Source organism: Procambarus clarkii, chromosome 50 (assembly GCF_040958095.1).
Source record: "Procambarus clarkii isolate CNS0578487 chromosome 50, FALCON_Pclarkii_2.0, whole genome shotgun sequence".
Classification (NCBI taxonomy): Eukaryota; Metazoa; Arthropoda; class Malacostraca; order Decapoda; family Cambaridae; genus Procambarus; species Procambarus clarkii.
In genome coordinates this window covers 26,692,493-26,711,323 of record NC_091199.1, presented here as the reverse complement: position 1 = coordinate 26,711,323, position 18,831 = coordinate 26,692,493, and the positions used below count along the sequence as shown (strand labels likewise).

The 18,831-nt window shown below is 42.6% G+C and overlaps 2 protein-coding genes across 2 annotated transcripts in view; both read left to right on the top strand.

The window, feature by feature from the left end:
- Positions 1–18,831, top strand: part of LOC138351715 (ryncolin-4-like) — a 413,646-nt gene that overhangs the window by 295,857 nt on the left and 98,958 nt on the right. The window lies entirely within an intron of this gene.
- The window catches only part of LOC138351553 (putative golgin subfamily A member 6-like protein 19), a 30,648-nt gene continuing 23,427 nt past the window's right edge, over positions 11,611–18,831 (top strand). The window contains exons 1-2 of the mRNA XM_069303346.1: positions 11,611–11,800; positions 13,661–14,795. Of these exons, the coding sequence (XP_069159447.1) occupies positions 11,611–11,800; positions 13,661–14,795 (1,325 nt within the window). The remainder of the gene's footprint in view (positions 11,801–13,660; positions 14,796–18,831) is intronic.

Genomic DNA, 18,831 nt, shown 5'->3' with positions numbered 1-18,831 from the left:
TTTCCTCGAGCACTTTTCTTCTCACTCCCGCTCCGTTTCTGTCTTCACCGATGGGTCTAAGTCAGCGGACGGTGTTGGCTACTCTGTTGTTTTTCCTGATCGCACTTATATGTGTCGCTTGCCTCCGGAGACTAGCATCTTTACAGCAGAACTTTATGCTATTCTCTATGCTCTTCGTCTCCTGCTTTCTCGTTGTCAGTCCTCCTTTGTGGTTGTTGTTGACTCTCGTAGTGCCCTCATGGCTCTCGGGTCCTTTAATCCGGTTCATCCAGTAGTTGTCGAGATCCAGCATTGGCTGTTTCTCGTTCACAGTAAATTTAAGTCGGTTGAGTTTTGTTGGGTTCCCAGCCATATTGGTGTGTCTTTAAATGAGCGTGCGGATGCTGCCGCTAAGGAAGCTGTCCGCTCTTGTCCCATCTCTCGTAAAGGCATTCTGTATTCCGACTTTTACCCAGTTATCCATTCCTCAGTTCTTACCCGTTGGCAGGCTTCTTGGTTGTCTGTTACTGGTAACAAGCTACGTACTCTTAAATGTTGTGTTTCCTCGTGGCCGTCCTCCTTCCACCGTAACCGGCGGTGGGAAACAGCTCTGGCGAGGTTGCGTATTGGCCATACTCGCTTAACCCATGGTCACTTGATGGAGCGCCGCCCTGCTCCTTATTGTCCTAGTTGCATTGTCCCTCTTACGGTCGTGCATGTCCTTCTTGAATGTCCTGACTTCCAGGACGAGCGTGTGTCTTGCTTTCCGACCGCCCCTCGCGGTCACCTGTCCCTCGATAGAATTCTTGGTGACTCGGATACTTTTGATATCGTTCGCCTTATGCGTTTTTGTTCTCGTATCGGCATCCTTGGTGATATTTAGCGCCCTCTGATTATTTTGCGTATTTGATGGTGCTACATAGCCTTCCCGGTTTGGTGCCTTCTTTTGATAATTACTTACTTACTTACAGGAAAGACTGCTACCAAAATATACTAATATATATATATATATATATATTTATTTATTTATACACCTCTAGCTGGAAGAAGGGGGTTATCTTGAGGTTATCTTGAGATGATTTCGGGGCTTTAGTGTCCCCGCGGCCCGGTCCTCGACCAGGCCTCCACCCCCAGGAAGCAGCCCGTGACAGCTGACTAACTCCCAGGTACCTATTTACTGCTAGGTAACAGGGGCATTCAGGGTGAAAGAAACTTTGCCCATTTATTTCTGCCTCGCGCGGGAATCGAACCCACGCCACAGAATTACGAGTCCTGCACGCTATCCACCAGGCTACGAGGCCCCATAGCCTCGGAGGAAACCATGCATAACGCATTAGAGGGAATGTTTAGATCCCCTCCAATACAGTTTCTGTGTGTTTTTCTCCTACCACCCCTTTCCTTTTATATTTTTGGTGCTTTATTATGTATTTGAAGGTTACAAGATATACATGGGTTGATACAAAAATAATAATACAAAAAGGTGCTTTAAGGTTATGAATCTCTTGAAAAACACGACAATGGGAAACATTGACTTTTTCCTCTCTGGTCTTATGTAGCGCTGATCAATTTGTCCCCCAATTCCTTCAGGAACTTCAATGCACATTTTCCCCACGAACCGAGAGTTTCCGAGCCGATCAGAACAAAGCTGTAACAGTGTGCCAAACCTCTGTATTTAATCATTTTCTGCGATTCCCTGAAAGAAGCAGAACCACTGCTTTCACGTGTGCTGTAGTGGAGGTAGGTACTGGCCAGTGTGGCAGCGCACGTGTATTCCCACACCACTTGCTTACCATTCTTCTAAGGTAGCAAGGTGACCCTATCTGCGCACTTCTGAGGGTCGTTAGGTCTGGATAAGTGTGGGTCTCTTTGTGCCGGGCAGCGGGCTGTGGCGAGGCTCCTCTTGATGATGTCGTTAACTTCTTCATGTCTTGCAATTTTACCCTGTGATTTACGACATACCAGACCATGACGACCATATTGGTCTGCCATCGCAGTTCCGCAGATGCACCTATGTTCGGTGAGGATGGGGGCGGCAAGGCGAAGGGCAACTCCAATGTGGAGAGCGTCATGACTGAGGCGAGTTCTCAGGGCTGCATTGGGCACAGCAAATAAAAAATCCCCGGCGTGGGGTGCTGTTACCGATAGGAGGCGGGCTTTGTTTTCAGCATCAGCGTTGTCAGTCATTGCTGTGACAGTCTTTTCCATTATGGGGCTATCCCAGTGGGCCTGCTTGTGGTCTTTTGGGACTTGTGGTCGGGGTTGAGGGTGTGCAATGGTGTCCCATTGTCTGGCTGCTTCGATGAACGTTTGATCATGAGTTCCCGCTGTCTCTCTCATACACTCTGGTAGGATCTGCCCTACCAATTTGTTGGCTGCTGTACATGAGGATAAGAATGCTGGAAGTGCTACCTCAGTTGCCTTTCGTATGCCTTTCCCCCCAAATCTCACTGGGAGTGTTGCTTGGTCCCACTGACTGTCATCTAAATCTAGGTTGAGCGCCTTCCTGAATATTGACCTGAGGAACTCATCATATTGATTTAGAAGTGGGTTGCCAAAAGTGGGTGCACACCTTAAGAAGTATGTTAGCCTGGGCAAGGTAAGGCACTTTGTGAGAAGGTAGAGGGCATCGTGGGAGTCCAAGTCCCCTATTCTCTCTTCCATCCTCTTTAGGTCTCTAAACTTTTCGTCAAGGACTGCAACAATGGCATTGTGGCCCAGAGGTGCTCCAAGTAGTGTGCTGTCGGAGGGTTTAACGACTGAGGCTTCTGGTAAAACTGATTTCACTGCTCTAATAATTACTTCACTGGATGCAATAATTTCGCACTTGGAGGGGTTAAGAACGAGACCCATGGACTCCCCCCGTGTCTTCACCAGCTGCAGGTCTTCCAGCAGGGAATCTATTGTGCCTGCCAGAGTGCCATCATCCAGGAACCAGATGTTGAGCTCACTGGACAGTATGGTTGTAATTTCTCGAACCGCTATGCAAAAGAGGAAGGGTGCAAGTGGGTCTCCCTGTTGAATTCCCTCTGCTGAGGTGACTTCATGTTTGCCAAACAGGAGGGTTGAGTTTTTGCTGTAGCCTGCTGACACAAACGGGAGAATGCTTGGGCAATGTTCCGTGACTACAGTGAGGATTGCTTCCCTTTTGACCGAGTTGAAAGTGTTTTTAAAATCTAATTTTACTACTGCCTGGTCTTCAGTAAGAGAGCTAATGTAGGCTCGTGCAGCATGGGCCGCTGCTTCACAGCCTTGGGGGGATCCAAACCCCAGCTGGTTGGGTTGCAGCATGGTGGCTGCTTCCATTCGGATACTTCTGACAGCAGCCCTTGCAACTAGGCGGCGAAGGGTATTACCAACGGCAATGGGTCTGATCCCTCCCCCCTTCTTTTTCAGGACACATAGGGATGCACCAAAGAAGAATGGTTTGATTTCATTAGGGATTAACCTGGCGAGGCAGTTGTTGACTTTTATACATACATATATATATATATATATATATATATATATATATATATATATATATATATATATATATATATATATATATATATATATATATAATCTATATATATATATATATATATATATATATATATATATATATATATATATATATATATATATATATAACTGAAAACTCACACCCCAGAAGTGACTCGAACCCATACTGCCAGGAGCAACGCAACTGGTATGTACAGGGACGCCTTAATCCGCTTGACCATCACGACCAGACAGTCCTGGGGACCATTCAGGCTTGTTTGCATATATATATATATATATATATATATGTATATATATATATATATATATATATATATATATATATATATATATATATATATATATATATATTAGTATATTTTGGTAGCAGTCTTTCCTGTAGACATATATTATTAAATATGACCGAAAAAGTAAGATTAATAATTCTAACACGAATTTTCTCAATCTTTCGTACATTACGCTTCACTGTTGGAGGTAAATCAAAAATCACTTCTCCAAAATTCATTTTTATTTTTAGTCTGACGCGACACGGGCGCGTTTCGTAAAACTTATTACATTTTCAAAGACTTCACAAATACACAACTGATTAGAACTTGCGTTTCCCTGATTTTATATCTACATTTGAGTGAGGTGGGAAGGGTGATGTGGCATTACATTTGAGTGAGGTGGGAAGGGTGATGTGGCATTACATTTGAGTGAGGTGGGAAGGGTGATGTGGCATTAACAGAAGACAGAACACTAGGGGATATTAATAGGGTATTAAAAGTATCAACACAAGACAGAACAGAAACAATGGGTATTGAATAGAAGTGTTTGTAGAAAGCCTATTGGTCCATATTTCTTGATGCTTCTATATTGGAGCGGAGTCTTGAGGTGGGTAGAATATAGTTGTGCAATAATTGGCTGTTGATTGCTGGTGTTGACTTCTTGATGTGTAGTGCCTCGCAAACGTCAAGCCGTCTGCTATCGCTGTATCTATCAATAGATACAGCGATAGCAGACGGCTTGACGTTTGCGAGGCACTACACATCAAGAAGTCAACACCAGCAATCAACAGCCAATTATTGCACAACTATATTCTACCCACCTCAAGACTCCGCTCCAATATAGAAGCATCAAGAAATATGGACCAATAGGCTTTCTACAAACACTTCTATTCAATACCCATTGTTTCTGTTCTGTCTTGTGTTGATACTTTTAATACCCTATTAATATCCCCTAGTGTTCTGTCTTCTGTTAATGCCACATCACCCTTCCCACCTCACTCAAATGTAATGCCACATCACCCTTCCCACCTCACTCAAATGTAGATATAAAATCAGGGAAACGCAAGTTCTAATCAGTTGTGTATTTGTGAAGTCTTTGAAAATGTAATAAATTTTACGAAACGCGCCTGTGTCGCGTCAGACTAAAAATAAAAATGAATTTTGGAGAAGTGATTTTTGATTTACCTCCAACAGTGAAGCGTAATGTACGAAAGATTGAGAAAATTCGTGTTAGAATTATTAATCTTACTTTTTCGGTCATATTTAATAATATATATATATATATATATATATATATTTTGGTAGCAGTCTTTCCTGTAGACATATATTATTAAATATGACCGAAAAAGTAAGATTAATAATTCTAACACGAATTTTCTCGATCTTTCGTACATTTCTTTTCACTGTTGGTGGTAATTCAAAAATCAATTCTCCAAAATTCATTTTTATTTCTAGTCTGACGCGACACTTGAGCGCGTTTCGTAAAACTTATTACATTTTCAAAGACTTTAGTTTACAAACACACAACTGAAACTGAAGAGAGCTTTCACATCTTCGAGGTTTATATCTACATTTGGATGAGGTGAAAAACGAACTTTCAACAATGGGTATTCAATGGGTATTAAATTCCAACACAAGACAGAACACGAAACAATGGGTATTGAAAGGGTATTAAATTCAAACACAAGACAGAACACGAAACAATGAGTATAGAATGGAAGTAATTGTAGAAAGCCTATTGGTGCATATTTCTTGATGCTTCTATATTGGAGCGGAGTCTTGAAGTGGGTAGAATATAGTTGTGCATTAATTGGCTGTTGATTGCTGGTGTTGACTTCTTGATGTGTAGTGCCTCGCAGACGTCAAGCCGCCTGCTATCGCTGTATCTATCGATGATTTCTGTGTTGTTTGCTAAGATTTCTCTGGTGATGGTTTGTTTGTGGGAAGAGATTATATGTTCCTTAATGGAGCCCTGTTGCTTATGCATCGTTAAACGCCTGGAAAGAGATGTTGTTGTCTTGCCTATACACTGAGTTCTTTGAGGCTTACAGTCCCCAAGTTGGCATTTGAAGGCATAGACGACATTGGTCTCTTTCAAAGCGTTCTGCTTTGTGTCTGGAGAGTTTCTCATGAGTAGGTTGGCAGTTTTCTTGGTTTTATAGTAAATCGTCAATTGTATCTTCTGATTTTTGTCTGTCGGGATAACGTTTCTATTAACAATATCTTTCAGGACCCTTTCCTCCGTTTTATGAGCTGCGGAAAAGAAGTTCCTGTAAAATAGTCTAATAGGGAGGGTACAGGTGTTGTGTTAGTTATCTCTTCAGAGGTTGCATGGCGTTTCACCTTCCTTCTAGTATCAGGTTGATTCAAATAATCAAGCTTCATTCCCCTCCCGATAAGGCATACCTCTCACTCATAGAACTTTGGTACCCGAAGTTGCGAGCAAGGGGATGCTTTTATTGTCAATTCTTGCCTTCGTTGCTTAACCCGATCTCGACGGACTGACGGTTCTTAAGGTGGCGATTGCTGGACGTATACTCATGATGCACCCCTGTGGGGTTCCTCGTCTTGTCGGGTGTCCTATCCTCAAATTGTGGCTTCATGGTGGGTATAAAGGCTTATTCGTGAATGAAATTGTTACCCGTTCGTTATTATGCTCATAATTGACTCTCTTTTTACTTCCCAGACTGGTGGGCGTCCAAGTTAGATAGTGTTGGAAGACCGGGCTCTAGACCCTGCTACATTGGGCCCGACTATGTTCCTTCTCGGATTCTCCTGACTGCCTCTCTCTGTTCCACTCCCACCTCTGTGGCCGGGTTGAGCCCCAAGCCCTTGTTGGTGTCGACCTCATCACTTGGCGTGGCTCAGTCTCTAGTTGTCAAAACTATACCTTTTACCCCCTCTCTTACTGGTGATAATCGGCGTCATCACCTCCACACTCGCACGCATTTGATTCCTTCCCAATCTACTTTTTTCTAGGCTTTGTTTGGTTCTACTACTTGGACTAAGTATTTTGATCTTAGTCATGTTGACCCTACTCGTCCCGATGATTTATTTCTCCATTGGCACCTTGTTGATTCAGAGGATATTTTGGTCACCTTGAGCCCCACCGTACAGGTACCAATGCTACTTGGAACTTTTTGTTTCAGGTAGCGAATCTTTAACAACAACAACAACAACAACAGGTACCAATGTTGTTGCTACCCCTTCTCAGGAAGCCGCTGCCCGCTTAGTTTCATTGTACTACATTGGGGAGACCCCTGTTCGTATTTCCAAAAAAAGCCTGGTTGAATGCCAGCATTGGCACAATGTTCTGATTGGAGACAGGGAACTTAATGACTGCCACAAGGATATTAAGAGGTTCAAGGCCATTCTATCCTCCATGTGGATACCTTCACTCGACCCCCTCGTGATCGTCGTCATCAGCCTCTTCACATTGTGAAGGTCACGATTGATAGTAGGTGTCTTCCTCTTCAGTCATTCTTGCTGGTACCAGATGCTCCGTTCAGGAGTACATTCCCTCTCATCTCCTCTGCAGCAGATGCTGGAGATTTGGACAAGGTCCCTTCATGTGCACAAGTGAGGTCTCTCTCACCTCCTTGTGTGGAACCTTGGGTCATTTTAAGAACCTCATTCTGAGAAGGAGTGACCTTCTTCCCAAACTCTGCATCAATTACGGTGACGCCCACCCTGCCTTCTCCTGCGCATGTGTACATTACAAATTTGAGGAAGCCATCCTCAGTTTGAAACATCGTGATCATTCGTCTTTTCCTGAGGCTAGGCGTCAGGTTCGCCGTCTTCCTTCTTTCTCTGGCATGTCTTATGCTCATGTGTTGTGCTCCCCTTCTTCTCGTCCTCTCCCTCTTTTTCAGTTTCGCAACTGCTTCGAGGCCTTGGTCCCAGACACCTTCACCACCACCTCGTTTGCTCCATCTGCTCCTTTACGTTCTGGACCACAGGCTCCTTCTCCTTGTTCTCCGTATGGTGTTTCTTTCCTTCGTTCCCGGTATTCCTTGTCTCCCGTGCCCTCTTTCACTTCTCGTTCCACTCCTTCTCAGCCCTCCCATCTGTCTTTTGGTCTTCCTCTCCGCCTGTCTGTTCAGGCCACTGTCCATCCTCCTCCCAGCGTTCGTCATGTTTCCCGTTCCCATTCTCCTTTTGCTGTTGAAATGTCGAGGCGGTCGCACAGTCGCCCAGTATATTGCTGATGGTATGCCTGTCTCTCTACGTAAGCTTGGAGACAGGCTTAAATAGAGACGTTACGCTTCTGTCTTAGATAACAGGCTTACATAAGCCTGTCTCCAGGCTTATGTAAGTCTGTAATGTAAGACTAAAGTGTAAGCCTGGTTCCTCTCCTTCTTCCTCCCCGGCGGATCAGAAGACTTCGTTGAATTCTTCACCTTCCGATTCCGACACTATCCCTGCTTCAACTACCATTTCAGTAGCGGGGTCTCCTGTCCCTCCTATGGAGGTTTGCTTAGTCCTTGATTCCTCTCTTGGATGCTGCTCTTGAAATGGTGCCCTCACCTGTTTCTGTCCTTCCTGCCTTCGATTCCCTTGACCACCCCGCTCCGGAGTCTGACCGAGAGTCAGAGTCTAGTCTGTCCTCCCACTCCCTTGTCTCAATTATCTTTGCTAGCTTCACCTCTGCACCGTCACCCTAATTTCACTGATCCTGATCACGTTCTTCCTCAGTCTACTGTGTTTTACTTTTCCTTTGCTTCTCCCTTGTTATCTCTGTTTCTTTTTTGTCTCTGTCTGTTATTCAATAGAATATTCGTCTTTTTTATGTCAACTTTCATGAACTCCAACTTCTGATGGTGCAGTTTTCCCCGCTTAGTGTTTGTCCCCAGGAGCCAATACTTGGCACTCGTCTTGGTCGCTTCCGTGGTTATTCCTTATTCTCTTCCCCTCCAGCTCTTGCTGGGGCCCATGCCTCTACTGCTCTCTTGATCCGTCTTGATATTCCCTTCGACCCTCTACTTTTTCAGTAGCCCATTCAATGTTCTGCTGCCCATGTCTTCGTGAGTATATGGTATACAGTCTGTTCCGTTTATCTCCCCCCGAATGTCCTACTTTCTCTTCCTGATCTTAAATACCTGTAGGACTCCTTACCAGAGCCTGTTCTCCTTTTGGGTGATATTTACGGTCGGCATACCCTCTGGGGTAATGTCCTGACAAACACCCATGGACGCCTTCTTGAACCTTTTGTCCTCTCTTCTTCTCTGCCTCTCCTGAATTCTGGTGAGCCCACTCATGTTGAGTCCTGCACTCGTACACTTTCATGTCTTAATCTTTCTCTCTGTTCGTCTTCTCTTTATTTGTACCTCACCAGGCGGGTTCTTGATGACCTACATAACAGTGACCATTTCCCCATCTTTGTCACCTCTTTTCGCCCCCTCCTCCTCTCTCCTTCCCTATGTGGCAGTTTCCCAGGGCTGACTGAAACCTCTTCACCTTGCATGATACTCTTTCCAACCTCTCTGATCTGCCTCACTCCCGCGTCCTCCTCCTCATGACACAGTTTTTGACGCTACCCTCTTCACTGTTCCTCATTCTACCTCCAGGGGCGCGTGGTAGTGCGTTCCCTGGTGGAATGCAGACTCTGTTCGAGCTGTCTGCTGTAAGCGTGCAGCCTGGAAGAAACACCATTGATTTATAATGCCAGTTTCTTTCGTTTGTATCGGAGGGCAAGTGCGGTGGACCGTAGGGCCATCCATAGGGCTAAATGTGAAGGTTGGAGATCTTTCGTTTGCACCATTACGTCTAACACTCCGCTGCCCCCTGATCTAGAAGAAAATCTACGAAATAAAAGATAAGTTTTTTCCGGATTGTTCGCCTGCCCATCACCTACCTCTATGGTTTTATTGTAGTGGATCCGGTGTCGGTTGCGACCGAACTGGGTATTCACTTTTCAACTGTTAGCTCCGGCTCTCATCTTCCTCCTTCTTTCCTTACTCGTAAACCCCTTTTTGAATCTTTCCCTTTAGATTTTTGCACTTCTCTTTGACTTCCCTATAACAATCCTTTCTCTCTCTCAGAACTCCAGTCTGCCCTGGCCCTCTGCAGTTCTATGACAGAGGGCTTGAATGATATTGAGATGCTTCGCTTTCTCCCTCTACGCACGTTCCAGTATTTGTTGAGTGTTTATAACCGTGTCTGGGAGGTGTCGTCAGTCCCTGAGGACTGGCTTGAGGCGATTGTTCTTCCTATTCGGAAACCTAGTTCTCTAGGGTCATTTCCTAAAGTATTCCGCCCCATTATGATACTACATAGCCTTCCCGGCTTGGTGCCTTCTTTGATAATTACTTACTTCCGCTCCATTGCTCTCACGAGTTGCGTCTGCAAACTCTTTGAGCGTATGGTCAATGTCCGTCTGATGTGGTTCTTGGAACGGTATCACCTGTTCCCTTCTCAATTTGGCATTCACAAGTATCGCAGCAAGACTGATGTCCTCGTGAACTTCGAGGTTTACACTCGTACTGCCGTTGCTGCGAAGAGCTCCGTCGTTGCAGTCCTTCTTTACATGGAAAAGGCGTATGATAACACCTGGCGATACCATATTCTGTTCCAACTCCGTTCTTTTGGCTTTCATGGTAATCTCTCTTTCTTCTTCCAGGGCTTCCTCTCTCGTCGTTCATTTCGAGTGAGGCTTGGTACCTCTCTCTCTGCTTCTTTTCGGCTATATGAAAGTGTGCTCCAAGGTAATGTTTTCAGCAATACTCTTTTCCTAGTTGCCCTCAATGGTCTCCTTTCCTCCCTTCGCTCTGACATTTTATCTGCTCTTTATGTTGAAGATTTTACCCTCTGCTGTCAAGGTGATGACTCCCCTTTCCTCCAATGGTGGCTTCAAATTACTACTGATGTCGTGTTGTCCTGGGCCACCAATGACGGCTTCAAGTTCACTCCGGCTAAGACTTGTGTTATGACCTTTACTCGGAAGTAGGTTGTCCTTCGACCTTCTCTGTCGTTTTGTGGTATTCATCTTTTGTATAAGGATTCTGCTAAACTTCTTGGGTTTATCTTTGACACGCGCTTCTCCTGGTCACCTTATATCTCCTGTATCCGAGTTGAATGCTCTAAGGCCCTGAACTTACTTAAAGTCTTGTCCTATACTTCCTGGGGAACTGATAGGTGCACACTCCTTTTTTTACATTCCACTCTCATGCTGTCTAAACTCGATTATGGCTGTCTTGCTTATTCGTCTGCATTTCCCTCCACCTTTCGTCGTCTTGATGCTCTTCACCATACTGGGCTCTGTCTTAGCTCTGGTGCCTTTCGTTCGACCCCTACCCAGAATCTGCATGTTGAGACCACCATCCTGTTTATTCAGGATTGCCGTGATCGCTACTGTCTTCGCTACTTTGCGTGTTCCCTACAACACCCTCAGTCTCGCTCATGTCGTACTTTGACCTTTGCTCTTTCTGGGGGCCCTGTTCCCTTTCACCCCCTTTCACTTTCTGTATGATTGTCTCGCTTGCAAAGTTTTCTCTCGGCTCGTGTTGCCAATGTTTCTCCTCGTGTCAATCCGTCCTTGCCCCCCTTGAAGGGTTCCCTCTTCCTAAGTTTTGTAAAATCTTGACCTGCATGACTAAGGCTTTTACTCATTCTATAGTTCTGAAACGCCTTTTCCTTGCTCACTTTTCTTCGCACTCCCCTCCATCTCCGTCTTCACAGATGTGTCTAAGTCTGCTGACGGTGTAGGCCACTCTTTTGAGTTTCCTGGCTGCACCTATATATGACGCCTGACTCCGGAGACTAGCATTGTCACGGCTGAACTTTGTGCAATTTTGTTTGTTCTTCGTCAACTTCTTTATCGTCGTAATTTTTCCTTGTTGCTGTAGTTGACTCTCGCAGTGCCCTCATGGCTCTGGATTCCTTTAATTCTGTCTATCCAGTGGTCGTCGAAATTCAATATTGGCTGTTTCTTATCTCCAGCAGATATAAAACAGTCGAGTTTTGCTGGGTTCCCAACCATATTAGTGTTTCCTTAAATGAGCGTGTGGATGCTGCCGTGGAGGAGGCGATGCACACTTGTCCCATTTCCCTCAAAGGTGTTCCTTATTTCGACTTCTAAACCTGTTATTCATTCCTCGATCCATGCCCGTTTGCAGGATCGCTGGTCTTCTGTTACGGGTAATAAGTTGCATGCTCTTAAAGGTAGTGTGTCTCCACAGCCTTCCTCCTTCCACTGTAACCGGCGGTGGGAATTGGCTCTGGCAAGGTTACATATTGGCCATACCCGTTTAACTCATGGGCATTTAATGGAGCGCTGCCCCACTCCTTATTGTCCAAATTGCATTGTCCCTCCTGCAATAGTGCATATCTTTGTTGACTATCCTGACTTCCAAGTTGAGCATGCGTCTTGCTTCCCAACTGTCCCTCACGGACACCTGTCCCTCGATAGTATCCTTGCTGAATCGGATGCCTTTGATGTTGTTCGCCTTATGCGCTTTTGCTTTCGTATTGGCATCCTTAGGGATATTTACCGCCTTTAAAATATCCCACACTACTGACATAGTGTTACATAGCCTCCCCGGCTTGGCGCCGTCTTTTGATAATTACTTACTTCTTTATGTGAACAAGCTTGAATGGTCCCCAAGAGTATATGCAACTGAACTTACTTGTATATATTTAGTTTCTATATATTTCATCAATAATATAAACGACTTTTATGGAACATTTAAGATTGCCACAAGGTCTCAATTTTTGTTTACCCAAAGTTGTGTAGTAAGTTGTGGCAACCAATTTACAACTCCACACAAAAATGTTTCGATTACCTAAAAACGGATGTTGCCACAGCTCTCAAAAACTTTCCAGGTACATTCTGGCAACATAAAATTGTTTCTTGGGGTAGTGTATTTCAGGATCTGGAGTGTATTGCAAGGCCTGGAGTGTACATCTTGTTCTGGAGAGTACTACAGGATCTGGAGTGTACTTCAGGTCTTTGAGTGTACTTCAGGTCTTTGAGTGTACTTCAGGGTCTTGAGTGTTTTTCCGGGTCTGGAGTGTTCTTCGAGGTCTTGAGTGCAATTCATGTTTTAGAGTGTACTTCAATGCCTAGAGTGGACCTCAGGTCCTGGAGGTACACACTAAATCCTAAGTTGTATTTTATGGTTTGAAATGTGCTTCAGGTTCTACAGTGTACTTCAGGGTCTAAAATGTAGTTTAAGGTCTGGAGTACAATTCAGATACTCTAATGTATTTCAGGAGTCTTGAGAGTAGTTTAAAGACAGTAGAATACTTTTGGTCCTGTAGTGTATTTCAGAGCGCGAAGTCTACTTCATGGTCTGGAGTGTACTTTAGAGGGGTGTGGACTTAACTTGAGGGTGTGAAATGTCCCTCGGGGCCTAGAATGAGCTTCAGGGTTTGAAATTCACTCATGGGTCTGGAGTGTACTTCAGAGTGTGGAGTGTACTTTAAGGCCTGTAGTGTGCATCAGGGTTTGCAGTGTACTTTAAGGTCTGGAGTGTACTTAAGGGTCTGAAGTATAATTCAGATCCTAGAGCGTATTCCAGGATCTAGAGCATACTTCTGTGCCTGGAGTGTACGCCAGGGTGTTTAGTGTACTTTAAGGCCTGGAGTGTACTTCAGGGCCTGGAGCGTACTTCAAGTCCTGGAGCATACTTCAGGGCCTGGAGCATACTTCAGGGCCTGGAGCATACTTCAGGGCCTGGAGCATACTTCAGGGCCTGGCGAGGACAGTTTGGCCAGGAGTGTGCTTCATGAAGAGGGTAACATGATAACATGTTTCCATTTACATACAAGTGTTTAAGGAGTGGCTAGACATTCAGCGGTAAGACCAGAAGCAATTCACGGATGATGCTATTTCCTTCAAAATTAAAATTTTATATATACACAAATTATAATTTATATTTAGATAAAATATACCTTAATATTTGATATGTTGGCAGGTGTGAAGGAGAGGGAGAACGCCACCCGCCGCCTCCTGGACACTCTGGACCAGCTGGAGTGTGTCAACAAGGCTCACCAAGCTGACAACCTCAAGCTGGAGGAGGAAAACACTCGCCCAAATACAACGAATGATTTGCTCGAGGAGGACAACAGGAAGACTAAGAACGAAGTGCGTCTTGTTCAGGAGGAGATTGTCTTATTAAAGTCCCAGATCCGTCAAGTGGAGGAGGACTCCAGGCTGGTCAAGGAGGAGATCTGTCAAGTGGAGGAGGACTCGAGGCTGGTCAAGGAGGACAACAGGAAGGCTTGGAACGAAGTACGTCTTGCTCAGGAGGAGATTGTCCTGTTAAAGTCCCAGATCCTTCAAGTGGAGGAGGACTCGAGGCTGGTCAAGGAGGAGATCCGTCAAATGGAGGAGGACTCGAGACTGGTCAAGGAGGATAACATGAAGATTAGGAACGAAGTGCGCTTTACGCAGGAGGAAAATATTCAATTACTGTCCCAGATTCGTCAGGTGGAGGAGGACTCGAGGCTGGTCAAGGAGGAGATCCGTCAAGCGGAGGAAGACTCGAGGCTGGTCGAAGAAGAAAACAGGAAGACTAAGAACGATGTTCGGTTATCAGAGGAGGCGAATCGTCGTGTAATGGCTGACATTCGTCAAATGGAGGAGGACTCGAGGCTGGTCAAGGAGGACATCATGAAGACTAAGAACGAACTGCGCATTTCTTACTTGGAAAATATTCAATTAAAGTCTCAGATCCGACAAGTGGAGGAGGACTCGATGCTGGTCAAGACGAGGAACCGGCAGCTGGAGCTTGCAGAGACCCAAGCCCAGGAGAGGATCAGGACAGCGTTGAAGAGGATCGCTGAGCTAGAGCGAGAGACACAACAGCTGCAAGAGATGAATAATAACATAGGAGGAGAGAAAAGACTTGTTGAAGAGCAACTCTCCGTCATTGAAGAAGAGGCCAGAAAGTTACGGGTAGGAAACACGGCTCTACAGAGTGATAAAAACAGACAGGCACAGCAACTCAGAAGTATTCAAGAGGAAAAGAATATAATAACAGAAAAGAGTCGCTTGATGGAAGAGGAACACGAGAGGTGCAAGAGGAATGTCAGTGAGCTGTCCACAAGGTAAACTGTGCTACTTCACATCTGACCTTCTTTCTTTTGCCTTACTTCTGAGGGAGTAAGAGGGAGTGAGGAGTGTATGAATGTGTGTGTGTGTGTGTGTGAATGTGTGCCCCAATGCGTGTATGAATTTGTGAATAAATGTCTGTATGAAAGCCAGACCATGATAGACTCACCGAATGATACATTGCAAAATGAGAAATTGATAGAGACAGAAAGTGGTACAGTGACAAAGGAACGTACAGAGACAGAGAGACGAGACATACAGAGACAGAGAGACGTACAGAGAAAGAGAGACGTACAGAGAAAGAGAGACGTACAGAGATAGAGAAACGTACAGAGACCAAGAGACGTACACAGACAAAGAGACGTACAAAGAGAAGGAGACGTACAGAGACAAACAGACGTACAAAGACAGGACAGTTGAGGAACCGGGTCGACCAGGGCAAAGGAAAATAGACAGGAAGACAGGAAGATAAATAGAGTCAGACAGATAACAAGACACAGAAACAGACAAAGACAGACAGACAGACATAGGAAGAAAAGCATGAATAGGGAGAGGGGGAGATTTTTAAAGAGAGGGTAGGAGAAGAAGAATGACTGACGAGAGGAAAGGAGAGAGGGGGAAGACACGTGGAGAGGAGAGAGGGAGGAAGAGATGGGGAGAAAATATGGAGAGGGGCAGGAAGTGTGATGGGAGGAGGATGGAGGACGAAGATGAGAGATGCTGGAGAGTGGGAGATAGAGAAGGAGAGATAGCAAGGAGAGAAGAGGGGTGAGAAGGAGAGAAGTGAGAAGAAAGGAGAAAGAAGTCCCGAGCACAGCCGGGTACTCCCCCTTGTAAGATATATTTGTAAGTATTAGCTATATTTGTATTAGTGTGAATTAGATACATAAGGAAATATAATTAGTGCTATTTATATTTAACTATGTAAACAGCTATTGGCTGCATGTACAATACGGAAAATATTATATTATATATATATATATATATATATATATATATATATATATATATATATATATATATATATACATATATATATATATATATATATATATATATATATATATATATATATAAAATATATATAAATATATATATATATATATATATAAAATATATATAAATATATATATATATATATAAATATATATATATATATATATATATATATATATATATATATATATATATGTATATATATATATATATATCTATATATAAAATATATATAAATATATATATATATATATAAATATATATATATATATATAAATAAATATATATATATATATATATATATATATATATATATATATATATATATATATATATATGTCGTACCTAATAGCCAGAACGCACTTCTCAGCCTACTATGCAAGGCCCGATTTGCCTAATAAGCCAAGTTTTCCTGAATTAATATATTTTCTCTAATTTTTTTCTTATGAAGTGATAAAGCTACCCATTTCATTATGTTTGAGGTCAATTTTTTGTTATTGGAGTCAAAATTAACGTAGATATATGACCGAACCTAACCAACCCTACCTAACCTAACCTATCATTATCGGTTAGGTTAGGTTAGGTAGCCGAGAAAGTTAGGTTAGGTTAGGTTTGGTAGGTTTGGTAGTCGAAAAATAATTAATTCATGAAAACTTGGCTTATTAGGCAAATTGGGCCTTGCATAGTAGGCTGAGAAGTGTGTTCTGGCTACTAGGTACGACATATATATATATAAATATATACACACACACACACACACATATATATATATATATATATATATATATATATATATATATATATATATATATATATATATATATATATAATATATATATATATATATATATATATATATATATATATATATATATGTCGTACCTAGTAGCCAGAACTCACTTCTCAGCCTACTATGCAAGGCCCAATTTGCCTAATAAGCCTAGTTTTCATGAATTAATGTTTTTTCGACAACCTAACCTACCTAACCTAACCTAACCTAACGTTTTCGGCTACCTAACCTAACCTAACCTATAAAGATAGGTTAGGTTAGGTTAAGTAGGGTTGGTTAGGTTCGGTCATATATCTACGTTAATTTTAACTCCAATAAAAAAAAATTGACCTCATACATAATGAAATGGGTAGCTTTATCATTTCATAAGAAAAAAATTAGAGAAAATATATTAATTCAGGAAAACTTGGCTTATTAGGCAAATCGGGCCTTGCATAGTAGGCTGAGAAGTGCCTTCTGGCTACTAGGTACGACATATATATATATATATATATATGTCGTACCTAATAGCCAGAACGCACTTCTCAGCCTACTATGCAAGGCCCGATTTGCCTAATACGCCAAGTTTTCATGAACTAATTGTTTTTCGACGACCTAACCTACCTAACCTAACCTAACCTAACTTTTTCGGCTACCTAACCTAACCTAACCTATAAAGATAGGCTAGGTTAGGTTAGGTAGGGTTGGTTAGGTTCTGTCATATATCTACGTTAATTTTAACTCCAATAAAAAAAAAATGACCTCATACATAATGAAGTGGGTAGCTTTATCATTTCATAAGAAAAAAATTAGAGAAAATATATTAATTCAGGAAAACTTGGCTCATTAGGCAAATCGGGCCTTGCATAGTAGGCTGAGAAGTGCGTTCTGGCTACTAGGTACGACATATATATATATATATATATATATATATATATATATATATATATATATATATATATATATATATATTATTAAATATGACCGAAAAAGTAAGCTGCCTGCTATCGCTGTAAGAACGACAGCAGGCGGCATAATATCTGCGAGACACTACATATCAAGAAGTCAACACCAGCAATCAACAGCCAATTAATGCACAACTATATTCTACCCACTTCAAGACTCCACACCAATATAGAAGCATCAAGAAATATGGACCAATAGGCCCTTTCCAGTTACTTCCATTCTTCCCTTTAAACTTACCCAATATTATACCCATTGTTTCGTGTTCTGTCTTGTGTTTTCACCTCATCCAAAACTGTTGTAACATATCACCTCACCCAAATGCAGGTATATAAAATGAAAGCCATTTAAATTATAGCACGGGTGACATCTCCCGTCACGCAGGGTGCAGTCGCACCTCCACAGATCTCCAGTATCATCTATTGATACTGGAAATGGCTCAAAAGGGCCACCACTTATGGGCTATTCATGCCCAAGCCACCTTTTGGGTGGCTTAATCTTCTCTCTCTCTCTCTAAATTATAGCATAGTAGGACTCTGTTTAGTGTTTGCAGGTTATAGTTGTGTGTGTGTAAACTAAAGTCTTTGAAAATGTAATAAGTGATTACGAAACGCGTTCAAGTGTCGCGTCAGACTTGAAATAAAAATGAATTTTGGAGAATTGATCTTTCAATTACCATCGACAGTGAAAAAAAACATAAGAAATATTGAGAAAATTCGTGTTAGAATTATTAATCTTACTTTTTCGGTCATATTTAATAATATATGTATATATATATATATATATATATATATATATATATATATATATATATATATATATATATATATATATATATATATATATATATAAGATATATATATATACTATATATATATATAACAAGAAGTTCATCCACCGACTTATTCTAAAACTCGACAGCAAAAGAAAAATATAGACAAATTGGCACAGAGAGAGAAGTGGGCAGATAGACAGAGAGAGGGAGAGGAAGAGAGGGCGAGGAAAAGAGAGAGAGAGAGGAAGAGAAAGAGAGGAAGAGAGTGAGATAGAAAAAGAGAGAGTGAGCGGGTGAGAGTGACTCAGCGTGAGAGAGAGTCAGTGGGGAAGGAGGAAAAGACTCACGTATTCCCTTAAACTATCTATAAAAGAGAATCTCTGTGTGTGAGTGCAATGTTGACAGACAACCACTTGTGTGTAGCCACGCACAACATTGCATGGTGATTATATTGCGTCTCAGAGTATGGTTGGGGTCGGGCCTTATGTTGCCCTTGAAGAGGGGGTGGTTGGGGTCGGGCCTTATATTA